The 21,901-nt window shown below is 39.3% G+C and overlaps 3 protein-coding genes and 1 long non-coding RNA gene across 4 annotated transcripts; 2 read left to right on the plus strand and 2 right to left on the minus strand.

The window, feature by feature from the left end:
• Positions 1–5,922: 5,922 nt before the first annotated feature.
• Positions 5,923–9,296, minus strand: LOC148700735 (uncharacterized). The gene is made up of 2 exons (XR_015971447.1): positions 9,164–9,296; positions 5,923–7,006 (listed from the first exon to the last, which is right to left on the minus strand). It is a non-coding gene; the product is annotated as an uncharacterized LOC148700735 (long non-coding RNA).
• LOC103702424 (VQ motif-containing protein 25) lies at positions 8,052–8,859 on the plus strand. Its single transcript, XM_008784863.6, has one exon. The coding sequence runs from the start codon at positions 8,198–8,200 to the stop codon at positions 8,687–8,689; it is 492 nt and encodes a 163-aa protein (XP_008783085.2). The 5' UTR covers positions 8,052–8,197; the 3' UTR covers positions 8,690–8,859.
• Positions 9,297–10,989: 1,693 nt separating the features above from the next.
• LOC103702284 (putative plastid-lipid-associated protein 13, chloroplastic) lies at positions 10,990–17,084 on the minus strand. Its single transcript, XM_008784628.5, has 7 exons — positions 16,686–17,084; positions 15,907–16,028; positions 15,549–15,632; positions 15,168–15,264; positions 13,640–13,856; positions 12,230–12,282; positions 10,990–11,358 (listed from the first exon to the last, which is right to left on the minus strand). Exons 1-7 carry the CDS (start codon positions 16,914–16,916, stop codon positions 11,257–11,259), a joined length of 906 nt encoding a protein of 301 aa, XP_008782850.2. The 5' UTR covers positions 16,917–17,084; the 3' UTR covers positions 10,990–11,256.
• A 3,368-nt stretch (positions 17,085–20,452) lies between these two features.
• On the plus strand, positions 20,453–21,504 carry LEA4-5 (Late Embryogenesis Abundant 4-5). The gene is made up of 2 exons (XM_008784631.5): positions 20,453–20,642; positions 21,005–21,504. The coding sequence occupies exons 1-2, from the start codon at positions 20,535–20,537 to the stop codon at positions 21,380–21,382; spliced, it is 486 nt and encodes a 161-aa protein (XP_008782853.3). The 5' UTR covers positions 20,453–20,534; the 3' UTR covers positions 21,383–21,504.
• The last annotated feature ends 397 nt before the right edge of the window (positions 21,505–21,901 follow it).

The raw sequence follows: 21,901 nt of genomic DNA on the forward strand, positions 1-21,901 counted from the left end.
CATAATAAATATAAAATAAAAAAAATATAATAAAAAAAATAAAAAAAATATTAAAAAAAAAGAAGAGAAAAAGAGAAAATAATATTGACCTTGAAAAAGACGATAGTGTGAAAGCCGTCGTTGTAAAAATTCGAGTAAACTGGAATATTACAGATAAAGCCCATGAGGTATTAAAGTAAACATCCACAACTCTCGAAATCCTGCAAGATAGGATGATTTTGAATCAGTGATTAAGTCTTATCTGACCAATTCTTGGAAACTACTAGTTTTTAGCAATATTTTGGAGAATCTAAAGCCTTAGCTTGTGTATGGTCCAGACATCACCGAGCACCCAAATATAAATTAGCCTTACAACTCTCTAACGGAAACTTAATGACTTCAACTTAAGTTGCATACTGACCTAGGATTTGGGCTGACTTAGTAATTAAAACTTTGTGTACTTTTGAAATTCTTGGCATTAATGCATTTGAAATTAGATTTTATAAAACAATAAAATAAATTTCTTTCGACTGCAGTTTGTGGGTATCTGAGCCGGAAACCCTCACGAGACAAAACTCGTCCACTAGGGCCACCTAGGGGTTTAAAGCCTTATTGCATACGGTAAATGCAATCGCGATTCCTGCGAAAGTGAGTTAGTTTTTTTTTATTTTGCTCGAGGACTAGCAAAATGTAGGTTGGGGGGTGTGATAAGTGCTAAATAATGCATAAATTAATATCTTATTCATAGCACTTATCATTATTTTAATTGACATATTTGGTCAAGTTAACCATAAAAGATGTGCTACCCTCATCATTGCATTTTAATAATTATAAGAGGTGATTCGAGTTGATTTAATTATTTAATGATTAAGTCTAATGTGTGCAGGTCACGTCTGCAGCTGAACCTGTGCTTAGTAATTAATGCTCCAAGTTTGATCCCAGCTGTCCCATGTTGATCTCCCAATATCTTAGCTCACAGATCCGTTTCATTACTCTCCCAACTTCCTTATTTCTTTCAACATTGGGCTCAACAACCGACTCCCTTATTCCTTCCAAACCAAGTCCCTTCCCCATTTAAAAATAAAAAAATAAATAACACTCCAGCCTTCATTCGGACCCAAAACGGGACTAAGGAACATAACCACAACCCAGCATCCTCTTCCTTCGGGATAAAGCTCTAGCTCATCCCATCTTTTCCGTGATCACTTCCCAGCTCAGTCCTCCCGTATTTTCACGTCTAATCCTCCTAGCGGAACAACCTTGCATCCTTATCCCCTGTTTTGGAACAGAGTAACAGCCTATCCACGCTCATTTCAGCCGAGAACCTCTCACGTCCAAGCTTCCGTTTCTCTTCCAAAGAACAAACCCACCGATCCTCATCTTCTTCCGTGATTCACCCTAATCTACTCTCAACTGTGAGCAACATCCCTTCCGCATACAAAGCCCCAACGCATCTTCTCGTTGCTCCATTTCTTCCGGATCGATCCCAACTCCCCATCCGCGATCATCTCCCAGCATTTGTTAGCAACCCGAGCTTCACGTTTCTCCCTCCCGTTTGCGGATCAAGCCAGCCTCCATCTCTCTCCGCGTCTGGAAGCTAACAGCTCCACACTGATTCTCCATGAATCACGGATCCGATTCCATCATCCCAACTCCTCTGTTATCAGCCGAACTCCCATCCTCATACCGTTCAACAACCGAGATCCCAAAACCAAGCACAGCTCCCAGCTCACCAAACCAACCGAGTTCCGAAATCCTTTCAAACGCTCATGAGATAAGATCAAATCCCATGCATCATCCTCCCCTGTTTCAGCAACAAAACAAAGCCAACGGCAGCATCCACCGAATCTCCCGCGTCTGCAGTTCAAGGGATCAACTCCCAGTTCTTCCCAGCATCCGCAATACAAGGTTCATCAGCTATATTCCGTTCCCAACCTCTTCATCTCCGCTAGATCTCCTCCCAGCTTCCGCTAGATCCCGTTCGACAACCACCCACGGATAGCTCCTTCCGAACTCCCCTGCATTCACGAGATCCAAACAGAGTCATCCTCATCCCGCTATCAGCCGTGTCCACCGTTCACAGCTCCGAGATCTTCTCCAAATCCCAGCGTCTTCTTTCCTTCCGCGTCCGAGATTTTCTCCGCTGCATCCCAACGCAGATGAGCTCGGATCGGATTGATCCCAATCATCTGCGGTTCATCTCCCAGCCATCAACCGAATCCAAACCCCCAGCCGCGTTCTCCTCTTCCGAACCAAGCTAACCTTCTTTTGGATTAACCCCAACGTCCCATGATCCTCTCCGAGTCTCCTGCTCCCAGCCGAACAGAGCCACGTCGCCAGCCGCGTCCGAGATCCTCTCAGTCCACGTCCTCGCCATCCGAGCTCCAAGCAACCTCCTGCGACTTTGGCGGGATTCATCCTCATCTCAACCGAGAAGAGAGAAGGAGGGAGAGCCTATATAAAGAAGAATAATAAGCCAAGGTATTCTGCCCCGTGAACTATTTGGGACACTTAAGACATTGGGTGCCATGGAGCATCGCCATCAAGAGATGAATCATTCGCCAAATTAGAAAATTTAATAGGTACACAATATCCCAGAAGATGAAAAATGTCAAAATAATGACACCATACATGCAAATAATTATTTAAAAAAAGGTTAGATAATATAGAGCAAGTGCCTGAAATGCAAAGGGAATTTAATGTATATAATGCAAATTAATATACATTAAAACACAAATAAAGAATGGGCTTGGGGAAACAACAACTTGCAAATGCGTCGGGTCAGGCAGATCTAGTCCATTTCAGGGGTAGGATTTGCATACAAAGATAAGATAAAATGGGGCACCCCTATTCCAAATATTTAGCTCAGAATGGATATATTTCAAATGTTAAATAAGATTTCAATTTGGATTAAAGCAATGTTTGTTATCATGAAATTAGCATGAGTAAGCTATACAAATCTAGGCCCAAAGTATTTTAAAATGTTAGCTTAATTGGGCTGGGTTAGGCCAATTTTGTATCGCTTATCCCCACCATCGTGCTTATGATTCCCGTCTTAATGGTGGTGTTATGTTCTAAAACCATGGACACTGTTGAATTTTTAACATGCATTCTTAGCTCTTATTACAATAGTCCTATAATAATTTAATAATATTAATATATTTATATTATAATTATAAAATAATATAATAATTATTATGTTCTAATAGAAAAGGTAAACAATTCACTGTTTCTAAGGGGCAAGTTTACCATGCAGGTTGATTGTATCTCCTTCAACATCAAATAAACGAACAACTGGAATTACATTTGCAGGTTTCAGGAAACAGTATCATTTCAATTATGGTATTTTCTTTTATAGTCTGCTTTTGAATTGCAGGTAATTGAATTATAGACAAACAAATGGCTTCTAAGAGTATACGTTAAAGAGAGTTTTAAGGCAGATGTATTTACCGAGGAAAACGAAGTATGTACTGTAGGATTTACCATAAATAGATCGCATCACTGAAGAACCTCTCTGTTCCGGTCTTAATGGGCCACCCAGCGGTCTAAAGTTTGGGCCCGAGCCCCAGCCAATGCGTGACATCTTTCGTACGAGGCCGGGCTAAAACCTGGCACCGAAGGCCCGACCCCAACAAAACTAACCAAGCTTCCCAGAAAACCCCCCGTCAGACTTTAGAGCTAAAAATGCCCGTCTGGGTTTTACCGGGTTGGGTGTTGTCGCCACTAGGGCCAGGCCAGCCCATTAACGGCCCTCGTTGGCGATTTCTTTTTGCTCATTGGGTAGGTCAGGCCCTTCCTGGTTCATCTTAGTGTCTCGGTGTTCCTAGCATCTAAAGTTCATCAACTCTGAGCCTCATTAACCTTCTTTCTCGGTGCCAATTCCAAGGCTCATATGAACTTATCAATAGTACACACTTTGTTGGTAACAAGATTTTAAATTCCATTGGATGAGACTATCTTGATTTTTCCATAAAATGGGATGCCCTACTGTCTCGCTATGTTCCGATACTCGGGATAGAGAATGTGCCGATCAGGAAGCTGGGACAATGGTAAAACCCTCCATGGTACCTATCTAGATGTCTTGCGGAACGTCCCATTGAAGCTTGACTTCTTAGTTGATTCAAATTGGTTTGATTAGATCATTGCATATGGATAATACGAACTAGTTGCAATGCATTAGAATTTGATGCCAACGTTAACTCATCAACACTAAGGTCATGAATTTGAACTAGTTCGGGGATCCAATATAAAATTCTGAATAAAATACAGTCAAGCCTAGCTGCGTGGTGCTTGGATTTGTTACTTTTTGTTGGACCTGTGTGAGCTAGATTTAAACTAGCCTAGCCACATGGTCTGGGGTCCTAGCCAACTTCATTGATCTCAATAAATAATAATAATAATAATAATAAATTTACATCTATATCCATCCTGATACATGGAAGGATCATCATGTAGTCGTGCCATCTCTAGATAATAAAAAACAAAAAAAAACAAAAAAAAGAAGATGAAGGGGATAAATTTATGCCACCATTACTTGTGAAGCCAAATCATCTCTTACACATCTTGAAAAGTTAAGCTGAAATTTTCAAATTCATGACTTAACACTCAAAGTTGTGATAGATGACGATCGAGAGATGCTTTTGTCTACGCTCCGCACTAAGCAAATGTGGATGATTTTTGCATGCATATTGCTAAAGGGATGAGAAGGAGAAGCATGCGGGGTTTTAACTTGAGGTTTATCGATCGCAATCTAATTAGCAACTTGATGTATTGATTGCTTATTGACTTAGGAATGGCCGTTGACATAGCCAAGTCAGGCAGATAAGTGTCACCCAAAATGTGTATTTTAAGTTCAAATGCAGCTCACAATCCTCTTTTGTGTGCTTGGACCTTTATGGTGTGTGTGATAGAATTAAACATAAAAATAGGTTGATATTGACGCAAATCCTATTGCGTCATACTTGGCCGAGCACGAGGGTTGAATAAACCCATAGTTGATAGCTTCTACTCCACCAAATAAACGATAACAATGCCTTAAGTTACCCTTTATCATCAAATTTCTTTCCACTGACGCAGCTTGTAAGGACGTGCTATGGTGGTTACCTCTTGGATTATAGAATTGGTAGCATGTCCTCTAAGAGGCTAACTTGTAGCTTCTTTTAGGGCAAGGTTAAGCGTGAAGGTTTAACAAACCTTCAATTGATTTCTTCTAACCTATCAATATAAATTTAGTTTTTTTTTTTCCTCCTTGTATGTAAAATACTTCATCCTTTTTTCTATCTCTTCGTCAGTCATATATTTCTCTGAAGGTTAAAAAAATTAACATTTCAAGGAAAAATAATTAATTTAAAGGATGCTAAAAAGAAGAATCCTAATAATTACTAGTGATCTCTACAGGCATCTATCCTTCTAGAACATAGTAAGCCTCTCCTGCTTCCTTCCTCTCCTAAAATACCCCCCATCTCCACACTTCACTTCATAAGACTAATATCTCGCTTACCAATCAACCACTATGATGCAGTTTTACTAACAACCATTAGTCCATTACTTAAACATTTTGTATGTATTAGTAGATGAACTTAGATAGAAAAATTATAATTATTTTTATTTTTTTGTGTAATATGTTATTTAAAAAAATTATATGGTTCATCATTATTTTATACTTATGCTGCAATTAGAAACTAGTTAGTAGATCAATGTAATTTAATATATGTTAAGCTTTTTAAATATTTTTTATTTTAGTATATTTTGGTTTTAACCCGGCTCGATTGATTTGGTGCTTGCATGGTGATCCAGCAACCCAACGGAGTCCTAGGAATTTTATATGAGATCCAATATGGAGGTTTTTTTTGTTTCTTTTTTTTTTGCTTAACGATATGAAGGTTTCAATTCAGAAATTTTACAAACAGTTTGAAGCTCATCAAGTTGGTTGGTAAGCAGATATTTTATTACTAGGTTATTGAAATAGTTGGAAGGATAGGAAGCAATAATAAAAGTTCTAATTAGACTGAGTGCAGGGTTTTTAGTAAATCAATTAATTAAAAATAAAGGCATAAGCAAGCATAAATACTAATCGAAACGAACAACTTATACTGTTTATATTCAAGATCTCGCTGAAATGGATACAAGCCTGGTAAAAAGAAGTTGCTTGGGACTTGGACTATATTTTTGTAAGCTTCATCTATAAATATACTTGTGTCCATATAGCAGCAATATCTAATTCAATGTCGGGCAATGTCACCTAATAACTTTCAAGCTGTTCATGGACTCTAATCATGCCTGCGAAATTTATAAAGCTAAAGATGAGATCATGTTAAAGGTCATTGTAGAGCTTTTGTCTCCATCAAGTTTCATTCTAGTTTTTTAAAAAAAAAAGATGATATTTCTTGCAAACCAGAGAACGTCCGTAATTCTTTTGACGGATTAGTATGGGTAGGACTTTTTTTTTTACCTATAATGCATGCTTTGGTAATGGTTTTGTTTACAGATTTGTCTCCTTTCTTGCATCAAAAAGAAGGAAAAAAAAATGGCGCTCGGTGGTCAAGGCAGCGCATGCCCGAGGACTAAGGAGTGGGGATCATGCACGGCACGCGTTGACCAGCAGCCGGCGAGTGGGCCCCATCACGCACGCGATGGACGGCCACAAGTTGGTTGCGACTAACGACAAGTCTGGACACTAACCGCACCCATCTGTTGCCACGTGGCAGAACAAGCTGTCACGCGGTCAGCCGGCGCGGTTCTCGTGCGCCCGGTGCTCGCGTCACCGCCCACGTGCACATCCAACGGACTGTTTTGCACGGACGATCCGAATCGCAACGCCCCCACTCCCGCATCTCGCATGATGCATCAGCCGGCTTCATCTTCTTACTTCATTAATAAATAAATAAATAAACAAACAATAATCCGATATTGACAAAAAAAAGAGCAATTAAACTTAATGTTAATCGAAACGGCTTATCTCATCCTCGTGAATCCCCACACGTTATGGTCGTCACCCCCACCCCCAAATGCTTTAAAGAAGGTTAGCCTGTGGGTTGCCATTGAGGTGTTGGTGAGAGGAAGAGCTAAGAAAGCGATCAAATTATACAATGGAAGAGCCACGTGTACCAAACATGGATAATTATAGAGACTTCATATATACTCCTATGGCTTATTTTAAATGGTGTATGCCGGATTATCGGGTCCGGGTGGATGGGAAGATGAAGCAGGCACTGCTAGTAATATAGGGACAAAACAAAGTATCAAAAGGTTGATGAGAGATGAGAATCTGATGGCAAGAAGAAAATATAAGCCACAAGGTTATATAATGTTTGAGCAATCTTTCCACGACTATTGAGTTGGAAGGAAACCAACAAACTTACTGATAGGATTTAGGGCAGAAATTAAAGAAGCCCTCAAAAAATACAGGCTGGATAGGGTAGCATACTCGATGCTTGAAGGGTATTACAGCAAAAATATCTAAGCAGACCGAAAGATGAAAAATGAGATGTTTCGCTAGTGCAAATCTAAAAATATTTAAATAATTTTAATGAAAATATATCAGATTAACATAAAATTTAGTAAGAAAAATTACATAGTTGATGTGCAACTTTCCTAATGCTCCATCCGCTATAAGACTGTACATTGAGCAGAGAGGAGAAAAAAAAAAAAAAAAAGGAGCAATGCATATGTCATGGAGCTAGTGTGATGAGGATTAAAGTCTAGGCTTTATAGACCACTGAGCCCCAGCTAGGGCAATAAGCATGGTTATCAGAAAGGGGAAAACTTTAAACCAAAATGCTTTGGGTAGTAAAGCTAGGATGTGTAATGACGCATCCCATGCATGTGCATGCCCATTTAAGTGTGAAAAAGTGGAGGAGGACTTCCTATGCCTATTTGCACATGCCCATTTAAGTATGACAAAGTGGAGGAGGACTTCCTTTGCCTATTCCCGAGCGAAGGGTCGACAGAACCTTGTCACGCTTGTAGGCACGTATCATGGAACGAAGCCTCCTCTTTTTACTTTTTTCTATATTGACTTTGTTCTCCTATGTTGTCAGACACTCCAATTCATCCAATTCTCGCCTGCAAGAAACGTTTTCTCCTTCTTCCCAACTTTCCTCCCTCTTCCTTCTTTAATATATCGACCTCTACCTGATCACCCATCTATATAATCCTCTCTCCTCCACTCTCCCCCCTCAATTCCAGCCTTCCAACCGCTCTCTCCTTCTCTCCTCTCATGGCAAGTGCAATTAGAGCACGACTGAGCCAACAAGGTTGTTGTGAGAGGCCGGCGACGCTAGCCTTGCGCAAGGACTCGCATGCGATATCAAAGATGAAGCCAAAGATCAGAATAGTGCACATCTTCGCGCCTGAGATCATAAAGACCGACGTCGAGAACTTTCGGGAGCTCGTGCAGCGGCTCACCGGGAAGCCCAAAAGGAGAAATGGTGGTAAGAAGAAGGCAGCACCGGGCATGGTCAATTCAACCGAGACCATGGGAATGAGACAGGGCCACCGGGTCTCATGGCGTGGAGAGAGAGCTGAAGGGGAGTTGCAGGAAGAGAAGAGGGAGCTGTGGAGGGAGGTGAGCTCAGGTGGGTTCTTGAGTGGGTTCAGTGATGTGGATGGCTTCTTCCATGGTCTCGGTGATTTCCCGCTGCTTCCTTTGAGCTCTTCCGATATGGGTGTGATTGGAGAGGCACGTATCTCCCGAAAAGAAGGGAATTAGGTTTGGACGTCTGGAATTTGCTTTACTTGATGGTCTCTACCCTTGTACTGTTTCTTTAGAATGTGGGATTTATAGCTGGGTTTGAGTTATGATACTATTACTTCGGTACTGAACTTAACCTTGTGATGTAAATACATGAGAAGCATACTAATGTTTTCTTCGTTTTCTTACTTTAGCTTGAATTTGGGTTTTGGATAATTGCTTCGGCTCTTTCTTTCTCTCTTCTTTTTCTTTCTCCCGCTTTCTAGAGGATATCAAGTCATGGGTCCTTAGGGCTGCTTTTTTTTTTCTTTTTTGTTGAGAAAAGGGAAGGTTGAGCCATCCAATTTATTGAATATATGAGAGAAATATATACATGAGAGTCAAAGAAAACAGAGATGGAACGTACAATATGAAAGCAAGAGAAAAATAAGTAACAATTAGTGAGAAAAAATAGATGAAACTGTAGATAATATGATGAAGAAAAGATCACACCTGACTGATAGTTAGAAATTAAGTTCAGCTTTCCGTCAAACTAGTCCTTGATTCAATCTTCAGCCCTTGTTCAGAACAGCTGATGTTTCCCTTCACGCGCGCGCACAGACTCCTCGAAATAGCGTTGCGGTACGAAAGAGTAGGTTTCAGTAGTTCTCGATGACGTAGCTTTCTGGTTCGGTTTGCTGTCCCCGTTGGAGTCGGACCTGGCCCGTGTCCTCTTCTACACATGAACTCCAGGGGAGCATAGTGGGGAATGCACCTAGTCAGATGCACTTCATCGATTTAAGCGGATTCCCTTTCATACGGAAAGCAAATAGATGGCTTGGGGCCAAGGATTTGTACCAAACACCCAGCCTACCTACTCGATAAATCTGGGTTATGCTGGGCGATCCAAATCTGAATGAGGTGCAGCGTAAGTGTCAATTTCACGGAATAAACCTGACAAATTAGATATTTTTGAGCTGGTTGTCACTCATAATGGTCCACCCAAATTAGATATTTTTGAGCTGGTTGTCAAATCTAAACCAAGTTTCGCTTTGAGCATTTGATGAATATGACTATTGATATTTTTGTTGACAAAAAATACAAGATAGACATACTCAAGACAAGTACATACACAAGAGGTTCTAAAATCTAGATTAAGTAAACGAGCTGGCTTTGCAATTGAATCCGGTCTCCATTGCAGTCACCAACTTCTGAAAGGTGAACTTCGTGTGCGGGCTCGCACTCAAAAAATCCCTAAAGCTAACAGCATTCCACCAACCTGCATGGCCTATAATGTGAGATGACAGTCATACTCCAAACTGAGGGGATTGAGGTTCCACAGGTCTGAGATGTAATGTAGCATGACCATCTCCGAAGCATTTCTCAGCACATGGAGCAACTGGATTTCTTAAATGCACTTCTTTGCATCAATATTGACAGTAAAGACATATAAGATGTTTCACTTCCAACCCTAAAAATAGCTTTCAAATGAAATGATGGCAGCTTCGGCCAGGAGACAAGTACGAAGTTAACTGAAGCCTAGAAGATGGTTGAACTCAAGAATGTGAAAAATCTCCAGATGAAGAGAAAGCAGTACATATTTTCTACTACTGCATACAGTGCAAGAAGATAGCAAAATGTAGCTCGAATGTTATCAGATAAACAGAAGGGCTAATTGGCTGAAAAAATATTCTGCATTACCAAAGGATACAACAAAGATGACGCATAAAGACCTGGAGATGATTGCCTCATACAGCCTAGATTGAAAAATTAGATTTTTCTATAACAACGTAAAAATACTAAAAAGAATGTAGAGATAACCTTTTTGAAGGCAGCTGCTCTATGTTAGTCAATTAATCCAATGACTAAAGTCATCCTCAGCAATAAGACCCAAATTGACTTTATATAGATACAGTTGCTAGTGGTTCTATACAGCGGCCAGTAGTTTCACCAACTGAGCTTCAGCTCAGTGGCCAGACCCCCCCCCCCCCCCCCCCCCCACACAACTTCCCATCAAGGGGTTACCTCGTATTGTACCTCAAGATATTCAACCTTCCAGAGATTTTCCCAGGCAAAAAACCTGGATTTACATGTTCATGTCTTGGGAAATTTAATATGAGGGTAAGCTTCTGGAGAAGCCTCTGTTGGTAGGGCACTTGCATTATGACATACAGTCCATTGGATTGAATACCAATAGATATTCAAAATTGCTTTAAAAATCACATAACTTCCAAATAAACCAAATGGTTGGTTGCCATGCGACAACTAAAGTGATTAACTCAAATGCTAATCAGTTCAATCCTCTAGTTCAGAGGTCACCATCACTTAAATTGCTGCCATTGCTCAAGTAAAATCCTTGCACAACTTTTAAATTCGAGAAACAGTAAGTTTAGCAAAGAATGTCACTTCTTAACCAACCTCAGATAATTCTGCTTGAACAACACAATATTTGCAGAAGAAAAATAAACACACTGAGAATATGAAATCAGAGTTTAGATGCACAAGCAACACCTTGTATGCATGATATTTGGATTTGGATTGAAGTGGAGAATCCTCGATCGTCAGGCAAGCCATTGTTTTCAATGGAAAACTACCATCCTCAGTATTTAGCTTTCATACTCGGAGATCACGGGGTCTGTGGGCAATGGTGCTGGAGGCCCATCCAGCCTTGTAAGAACATCTGGAGCTCCAGCAGAATCCCTTATGATCTAAAAGGAAATGCCAACACCTTGATAAATATGTCAATGTGATGTTATAAGTGGCTAATGTTAAAAAAACACAAAAATGAAATCTATGCCCTTTAAGAAAATAAGCAATTTCCGCAACATGATCAAACACAAAAACATGGGACCCCTATTTTACCTTATGTCAAAAATTAAAAGAGAAACCAAACTGATAAGGTTCCCTGATATAAAACACACATAAAAGAAAGGAATGTAGAGAGTGGCAACAGCAAGAGGTGATATGTCAAGCATAGTGAGATAGAAATGTATAGGATGAATGAATTCATAATTCCTTAACAAGCCTTAAATTATATATCCATAGGAGTTCCTCAATATTATTACTTAGCAACTACAAAAATAAGTTATGAGGCATGATATAGTATATTCCCAAATCCCCATGGTTGCAACACTGATGATACCTGCATGAGAACTAAGTACCTATTTCAATGTGTTAAAACAGTATATCAAGAAAAAAAAAAGACCCAATTCAAAAGTCAAACTTGATGTGCCAAGATGGCAGCTGATTGAACATCGCAGATGAGCTCACTAGAACTGAAACATATACTGAAGTAACTAAACCAATGCAAAGACAAAATTGATGTACCAAATTTCATGCAGAAAAGCTGACTAAAAACTGAAATTTGCATTGTTTTAATATAAACTGCATGTGAGCAAGTCGGAAGGGGTAGTTCGTGTGGAGAATAGTTGACGAGTTTTAAATTTTATTTGAATGAAATTATATTTTTGTTGACTTGTAACTTGCCATAAAAGAAATCCAAAAAGAACACAAAACACTTATACTTGGAAAATTCTAATTAAAAGTTCACTCCTACATAGAACATAATAAAGACCATACCAATATCTCTTCATCTAAGTATGAAATCATGAACAGCCTCTGAAAAGTTCCACCTGTAAAACACAGACAACAGGAGTTCAGCAAATATTCCTGGCTTAATCACCAGAATTCTGAGGTTTCAAAAGAATATAAGGTTTGTTTCAGTAAGCCACAAGGTCAATATGATCAAGTGCTAGAAATGATGTGGAAGCATCCTAAGAAGAGATTTGAAGGTGACACTGGATTTTAGAATAACAGTAAAAACAGAGTCAAGTGCTAGATGTTAATTCTTGGGGAGAGAGAGAGCAGACGGCAATATGAACTAGAGCTACATCCTCTTCTGAAGACAAACCATTTCAGTACCTACTAGGGTTGAGTTGAAGCACAGTTTTTGGAAAAATAGGCAAACTAACATAAAAGATACGTTTAGAAATTGCTGTACTTGGTAGAGAAATGCAAGATGGCACAATATGAACTAGAGCTACATTCTCTTCTGAAGACAAAACATTTTAGTATCTATTAGGGTTAAGTTGAAGCACAGTTTTCAGAGACATAAGCACATTTTTCGGAAACATGGATAAACCAACGTGAAAGATATATTTACAAAATGCTGTACTTGGTAGCGAAATGCAAGATGGTACAAAAGCATAGCATTCATCATTAAGATTGTTTTACTTGATATACCCTAGTAATTGCCCCACAAATGTGTTAGTGAGCATATATGCTGGATAGAGTTCAGTTACAAACGCACAACAATCTTCTTTAAATGCTTTAGCTCAAAGCTACGTCATAAATCAATATTAAAGAGAGATTTATATGCCAAATAAAATCAAAAAACTAACAATTTGCCATCTCAAACAAATTTCAACTGCAGCCAATGACAGCTCACAGGAAGGAAAGGAATACAAAAATTCCCTAGTCCATAAGCAAGGAAAAACGGCCTTATGGAGCTGGATACCCATCACAAAGCGAAAGGGAATCATTGTGTATCGATTAATTCACCGAGCAACCAATGTCAACAACCTCCCTGTCTCTATCTGGAAAATATGCAAGCTACTACTTATAACAGGGCCGGTTAGGCGTCAGCAGCCAATATGTCAGCTAACTCATAATTAATCAACTTTTCTTTGTTGCATTTTTCTCTTAACGTATTCTTCATATAAAGACATTTTGATCAATTTCTCATGTTAATTTAAGGGAGGCCAGTTCAGCAACATATTTCTTTCAGTTTTGATATAAAATTTAACTTGAATTAGCAATACTGGCTTTTTGGCTATCCAGAATGTCTAACTGGAACCCCACCAATAAATTAATGAAGCCCTAAATGACAAGCAAATATATTTTCTATGGTGAATAGAATAATTAAGAATGTGTCTATACAATTATTATTATCCATATAAACAAACAACAAGCGCAACAGTAATTTCTTACTAAGTGGAAGTTTCAATCCATTGGCAAAGGTGTCCCTTATTGGTGCTGGAAGTTGCTGCTGAGCACCAGCTGCTTGTCCAAATGCACCTCTTAGTTGTGCAGGTATAGCCTCTTCTCTAACTGTGGGTGTTTCAAGATGCCCTTCAACATATTCTTCTTTCAATCGAGTAGGGCCCTCAACAGTCAATTTGGTGGTCAAGAGGAACTTGCTTTCTATCTGCATTCCAAGACAAGTTGCAGCAATGAAAGTTGAGGTCATTTTGCAAGTAAAGGTTGGCATACATGCAGTAAAAGCAGGAGGCTCACAGAGTAACTTTAACTCCTTATTTAGTAATATAAGCATCAACAAGACATACTGTATAACATAAATAGATTTGTATACCTCGTATACTCCAAGGCTTCACATATTAATAATTTGATATAGCATTCTTTCTTCACTAGGGCATACTATAGGCCTATTAGATGAAAGTTATCAGAAATAGGAGAACGTGCGAAGTTGAAGAGTCATGTATGTAAAAGATTTACAGTACGAAAGCACCAATGAACTGTCTATGTGGAACAATATTTGCGTTTTAAAGCACTAAGTAACATAAGATTTAAGAAAATTATGCAACAATGAATGATATTTATATTCTTTAACAAAAATTGATTTTGATTAATAATGGCAGTAATAGAGGATACCCTACTTAAGAAGGGATGAAAGAATAAAGAAGCAACTGCAAGAGTAGGAGTAGCAGGCAGGGCATACTGAGCTTAAGCTTCTAGTTACCAAGGAATGATCTATTTCGAAGAAATACAGAGGTGACACTAAATGCACTGCTGATGCAGAAAGAGTTGAAAATGAGAATATATGATCATAAACAGGAGAATGCAGTGCTACCCTAACAGAAGAGAGAACAAAGTTTGCTGAACTTTTACAAAGAAAGAATGTTTTTTATGTAACTTCTAGTAATCTTTAAGGTCGATGAAAAGAGAAATTTTTTGCTTTAGATACGAGGAACAATTAGATTCCACCAAAGTCATAGGGACATAGCCACACTTTTGGCAGCAAAAGATCAATTTCTGCAGGCCGGCTATGTATGAAGCCCTACCTTAACCATAATATGACCCACATCCCTTTAGATGGGCTGCAAGAATGAACTTGCCTTGTAATTATCACCCACAAAAAGACAAAAAAAATCCTTATCCATTCCCAGCCAGCTTTATAATAGCAAGCCTGCTTATTCATTCCATGCCAATTACACCCAGATTACCACATGCTTTTCCCCCCATACAATTCCTTTTTTTGTCAATAATCATTTCTTATTCTCCTACAGCACCCTTCAGCTGAAACTTGAAGGATATCTTCATCAGGCCCATTAGGCTTAGCTAATAATTGAATACAGTAAGCATATATTATAAGAAAGATATGTGATAGACACATAATTTCTCACAGATAGCCGATACATCACAAAATATACGAACATTTACAAGTAAGCTGAAATAAAATTTGAGAATATAATATAATTAACAACTCATTTGAAAGTACCGAGTTTAAAAATTTAAGATTTGCTGTCACTTTTGAATATCCATCCTTGATCAGCATATCCAATCCCGTTAAATATGCTAAAGTCGCAGGTGATCTCCTGAGAAGAAATCAGAGTTAGTTTGGTCAACTTTCATTTTAACAATCATGATATTCAATTTACAACATGAGTCCCCGTCATTGAACATTGAATTTGCAAAGGAGTCTGCCTATGACTATGTTGCCCTTAATATGTCCAAAACTTACTACTCAGGACAATTACATGCAATGCAAATAAATAGCAAATTAAAAAACTAAAAGAAAAATTAAGTACATATAATGGTTCATTTATGACAGTTGCTCAAATTGCAGTTCACTAAGACATCTGACGAAAGAGGTACCTACTCAAACAGAAATCTTGCAGCGAACCATACTGGGCTACCAGCACCAAACCACTCAAAATTCCATCGACCTTCGAGAAAGGGTGATCTGGATAAGTTAACACACGTCAAGGTCAATCAATATCACAGGAAAAGCAAGATTGGCACATCCATTACTAAAAAAAGAGCGCAAAACTTAGCAACACGAGTGGCTAGATAAGAATCAAGCAACCACTGATAAGGAAGCAACACTGTTACCTCCTTTATGTGGATTTTGCCCAGTTCTTAAAGCGGCAAACTAATTTTGGCTCTATAACATATGAAGGATATAACAGATTCTATTCTTAGAACCATTACAAATATTCCTTCAGGACCAAACATACGTCGTGGGACGAGGAGTGGGATTGAGCCGTTCAAGACCAACAATTCTCTCGTGAACATCAATCCGCTGCATTTCCGTTATCTTCCCACCAACCAAAGATTGGAAGCCCCCGGCATCCTTGAACTGAAACCAGTAGTTTCACAAACCCTAAATATGAGGATATCTTGAAGATCAAAGCACAAAAAAGAGAAAACTAAACTACGTCGGCATTTAACACCCAACTATTCAAGCTAAGATTATGCTCACAAATATAACACAAATTCGCAGCACATTGATGATAGAACAAACAAGTTCAGGGAAACAAGAAAATTGGGCAACTTTCTGGATCCCTTTCAAATTCAACGGTCAGTGATCGAAAAACTCCAATTAGAAGAAAGAGATAAAAAACTAGACAATATAGTATTACATATAGAGAATTATAGCATCATACACCAAGAGGACCACATTGCATGGAACTGAAAGGAATTTCAATAAACACATCCAAAAACCCAGTAAAAGACAACAATATCAGCTCTTTTGAAGAAGAGAAAACGAATAAAAGATGAAACGTTATCCATTCCAATAAACCCAGCCCTAATCAAAGTACACTAGAACGACAAGGTGACGTGTCCCCTGGAAATCCAATGATATTATCGATGCCCAAAAAAAGAAAAATGTAGTATTATCAAGTATTCCCCTATATCAAGAATTTGCATGGAATAGAATCAGATTTTAGGCAATTCCCGCATCTCAAAAAATCCGACGAGAATGGGGAGGAAGGAGCGAGAGAAATCAACTCACGGCGAGGAGAAGCGATTCTTTGCACGAAAGCCGCTCCATCTCCTTGGCGTAGCTCGCGGAGGTACCCGGGAACGTCTGCTGCTGAACCATCGCCCTCCACCTACCGAAGCCGCCGCCGCATCGCCGCCGGCCGAATCCGGCGGTGTGGCGGTTCTCCGGCGACGGAACAGAAGGAAATGAAAGGGCATGGGAAGGAGAGATCGGCCGGAGGACCACGAGAGAGGCAGCCATGGAACTCGTTCGAAGGCAAGAGCTGGAACCCCGAACTCGAACCCAAATCTCACCTTCTTTAAACCCAATTCTCCGGTTGTTGAGGAGCAGGCGGGCGATCAATGTGCAAAGGCATTTTCGCCATGTGGCCCGAAAAAATCCGCAACGATCACCTAGGACTGAAAAGACTAAAATACCCATACTTATGATATTAACGGATATATCAAAAAACGCCTTCAAGGGGAAAAAATGGCACAAATGTATTTTTATCAAAAAATTACTTCAAATTATTGATAACAAAAAAAAATATTCACATATTTTTATTGGACGAATGATTCATTATATTATTCTTGTAATATTGAAACATTTTAAATATAAATTTACAAAACTACATTGGCATTCAACATCCAATGCTAATCAAGCTAAGTAACTATTTTGATTAATAATAAAATAGAATAAACATGCTCAAGGTCGTTAAAAAATCGGGCAACTTGCCAGATCTTTTTCAAATTTAATGCAGTTGGCGCAAGAAAAAAAAATACAACTCCAATTAGAAAAAAAAAATATTGTACCAAAAAATAAACAAATTTTATGCATACGGATTACTAAAACAAAATTTACAAATGAATCAGATATGGATGCTTTGCAAGCTATTTTAGTGTTCCTATCTAAAATAATCAATACTAGCATAATATGATCGTTCATTATTTATAATAATTACGATTCTTAACTTTCTTCTGAAGTATTAGCAAACTAGCCATATATTTTCTTCATGAGCAGTCCTGTAATAGAAACAAAACAACGTAATGTTTTGTCGTAAACTCTCAATAGTGTGGTTTGCAAGCCAATTCACTTCAAGGTTGCCTTTGGCTCATGGAAGAGATCACTTGCATGACATACTGGTCATTCAGATCTCAAATTGTGCCAGACCACACTCAAACCACAGCAGACTACAACGAAGTATGTTAAACCATGACTATCTCAATTAAACCCCCACACAAAACCTCACCACCTTAGCTACCTCTGTGTGAACTCCATTTGAAACAATGCAGGTTTTAATGTAATACCCCATCATGTAGAGGTGCCTGGAAGGACTACTTCCCAGTTTGTATCAGCTCCTTACAGTGATTGAACAGAATTTCCCCGTGCTATCATCATATTTGATGTCAAAAACAAAAGTCAGAGAACAATTCCTGGACAGAAACTTTATGAATCATGCAATCAGCTACATTCTTGCAATGAAGAAAATATGAAACATGATGAAAAATAGGATCAAAATGACAGTAGTCATGAGTATACTTCTGCTCAGATACACATGTAACTTTGCTTCCAAAGTTAAAAGTCTGAGGAGGACAGCGCATTCTTCTTTTGAACCCCAGAAACCAATTCAAAGCAGCAAAAGAATGCACTTTGTTATAAGGCAATCAAAAGAATGCACTTTGTTAGAATTATTCATTAAGAGTAAGCATCAAGAGAACTCTCTGCAGCACCGACCCGTCGACTCTCTCTCTACCTGGATAAATCCTCAATTTTCTCATTATTAACTAGAGAATCATGGGCACAAGTAATCCATTAGTTTTGGACAAAGCTTTGGTTGTACATATTGTATAGAAAGTAAATTCATCACTGGGAAGGACTGGTTCATTGGGTCAGCATCCAACACCAGCTAACAAGTAACTGCATAAAGAACAAAGTCTTGTCCTAGCTATTTGATAAGGCTTTTATATATAGAGGACTCATGAGGCAAACTCTTGGGGTTTAACCTACTAAAACAGATATGTAAAAACTAAATCCAGTGTTTTATAATCCTGATGTACTGGAAATTTAACAAAGAAGATGCTTCAATTTGAAAATTTGACTGTAAAATGTTTGAGATGAAGCACCTCCACTTTTAAGTTCAAAAAAAATTGTATCTTTATTGGTGGTAACCTGGTAGCGTGAAAGAAAAACAAAGTACTCAAGCAAAGTCTACGTTCAAGTCGCATAAGAAGTACACTGGTACTTTGCATTGCATGACTATGATTGGTTTGGCTGAACTTGTGGTGGAGCTAAGAGAAAAAACATGAGGAGGCAAATTGTTCCACGTATAAATCCTAATTCAAAACAAAGTCATAGATTCTGGACTAAATTGCCCAGCAAGAGTTCATAAATCATGAAAATAACAGGATCCTGTAGAAGACGACAGATATAGAGAATGGAGATAGATTATAGGCTCTTGCACTTATTTGAAAGTAAATTCCATGAACCTATTAAAGAAATTCTAAAAGTTTCAGAATTATTGTGATTGAAAAAAGAAATGTATTTAACAAATGGGCCACTTGTTCGCCTGTAATTTTCAATTATCTACAATCCAAATACAGGCTACAATTGAAAATATTGCAACCGAATTTGTAGTCGCAATAACTATTTCTATTTGGTTGTTAAATATAATTTTAGCTATTTAGCTGTAATGATGCTGAAAAAGATAATGATAACCTTTCAAATAATCTACTAACGCTGCCTCCCTTAGAAATTAGAATAGCGAACAATTTACTTCATTATTATAGTATATAATTATCATTTTATTTTTCAATTATAACTAAAATTATAATTTAGTTATTATGTAGAGAAATAATGGAATAATAATAATAATAATTTTACTATTTATTAGATAAAATAATAAAAAATTTAATTTTTAAAAGATGCCATTTTATTTAAAAAGAACAAGCTAGAGGAATGATCATTATCTCCCTTGTGACGATTTGTTGTAATAAAAAATAACAAAAAAATAATAATCATTATATTCTTATATTGCTTATCTTAATAATACAACAAACAGTGATCGAAACACCTTATAATGACTGTTATAATAATTATAGCACGTTCATGTTGCTCGTCTCGGTCTTCTCAGTGTCTACCATCTCTATCTCTCATCCTCTCACATCTGGTAAGTGACACTAGGGACGATCATAGGCCAAACCTCGAGTCTAAACTCTACTCATTTTTAATCAGACTTCGGGCCAGCCTATATAAAATTGTACATTCTTTTGTCCAACCCCGGCCCACCATCAGTTTTAAGTGACACAAAACATCAAGAAACAAATAAATCCTTTGCACGCCCCCTTCCCCTCCCTCCCAGGATTTAAACCCCCCCAACAATTCCAACCTTTCTCAATCTAATTCCACACTAGAATTCTCCACCCTGTGTCGGTACCTGGTAGGGTGGCGGCGGAGTCCCACCTCCGCTTGCACGTCCTCGGCGAAGACCGCCGGAATCACCTCTCTCAATGACGACGACGACGACGAAGGATGAGGAGACGATTAAGCGAACCAAAGAGGAGATGATGAAATGATGAACGCTGTGCACGTGCCCTCCTTGCATGCAATCCAGCTTTGCCACGCGTCAAAAAAAATCGAAAGAGTGGAAAACCGTTTCATGCAACCGCCCCGTACAAGGTCTGACCGCACCTTTGTCCGCCACGTACCAAACGGGACCCAAAGTCTTCCACGCGTCCTCTCTGGCCGAAGCTACGTGCCAACCGCACGCAACCGATTCCGCGACTATATGTATGTCCCCTTGTAGGCGGTACTCGTAACCACGCCTCTATCCAAAGAGATCAGACATCAAGGAGAAAGGTTCGAAGCGAGGAGAAGGAAAGGATGCAAGCCGGGAAAAACGCCGCGGCGTCCGTCAAGGAGACGGCCTCCAACATCGCCGCCTCGGCCAAGTCCGGCATGGAGAAGACTAAGGCCACCCTCGAGGAGAAGGTTAGATATACCGCGTCCTCTCTCAATTTTTCCATCAATCAACATATGTACAGGGGATGCACCTCTGCTTAAGAACGGTTGATCATATATGATGGGATAGTTTATCCCGACTTAGATGGAATAACAATTCTACCATTTCTTTAAATATTTACTGCACCTTCAAAGCATGACGATTTTTTTTGAAGGAAAAAAGAACATTCAACAGGCAGATTTGGTTCCATTCAACTCTGCTTTAGTCCCAAACAAAACGGACGTCTAGTTCTGGAACTTTCTAATTATAGTTTCTTCCTTCGACCACTTTGTGCATGGTCTACGTTCGCTTGAGATGTTTCCGGCAATATTCAGTGTTTATTGATGAGCAGGTGGAGAAGATGACGGCACAGCACCCGGCGGAGAAGGAGATGGCAGAGCAGAAGAAGCAGGACAAGATCCGAGAGGCGGAGATCGCCAAGCGGGAGGTCAAGGAGCAGAATGCCGCCGCCAGGGAGCAGGCCCGCGCTGGCTACACCGGCGGCCCCACCACCACTGCCTACCCCTCCGCGGCCGCCGCCGGCCATCACACCACGGGGGCGCCCGGCCAGGTCGCTGGTGACCCTACCGGGGGTCACGTGATAAGCGGAGCAGTGAAGTCCCACCCCGTCGGCACGGAGGCTGGAACTGCCAGGCCTGCGATTGCCCGCAACCCCTACACTGGCACCGCTAGCCCGGCCGGTCACGGGACCGGCGGTGGCTACAACTAGGAAGGGCTTGGAATTTTGTGAACAAATTTGGAAGGCGCCCCGGAGGTGGCTTCCATTAGATCCTCCAGTAGCAGCAGCGTTCGTAGGAGCGTGTTTCAGTTTGATACTTTTTTACGACTCCATGTTTCGGTTGTTTGTTATATTTTCTATCGTGTTATGAGTGTCCGTTTTAAGTCAAAAAAATTTACTTCCATTTTGCTGTAAGGAAGTGTTTTGATGTTGGACCGTAGTTTAGCAATCTTTTCAAACAGGTTGGGTAGGAATAGGAAAATAGCATACCTTCGAATGAAAATAGCAACAATACTTTAATTGCACAAGTTGTTTTCTGAAAAGTTAATGAAGAGTTACGACGATCTTCTGGTGTCGTATGACTACACCATTTCTGGCAGTCATCTGGATGACCAAACTGTTGCAGCTATTTAATTATCTCACTCATATGCTGCATGCATAACAAAAGAATAAAAAAGGAAAAAAGAAGAAGGAAAACTTCCAGCTTTCGGCCATTTGATATTCAAAAAA

The sequence above is a fragment of the Phoenix dactylifera genome, chromosome 11, assembly GCF_051530095.1.
Source record: "Phoenix dactylifera cultivar Ajwa chromosome 11, Ajwa_hap1_PhDact_Kaust_v1.1, whole genome shotgun sequence".
Lineage (NCBI taxonomy): Eukaryota > Viridiplantae > Streptophyta > Magnoliopsida > Arecales > Arecaceae > Phoenix > Phoenix dactylifera.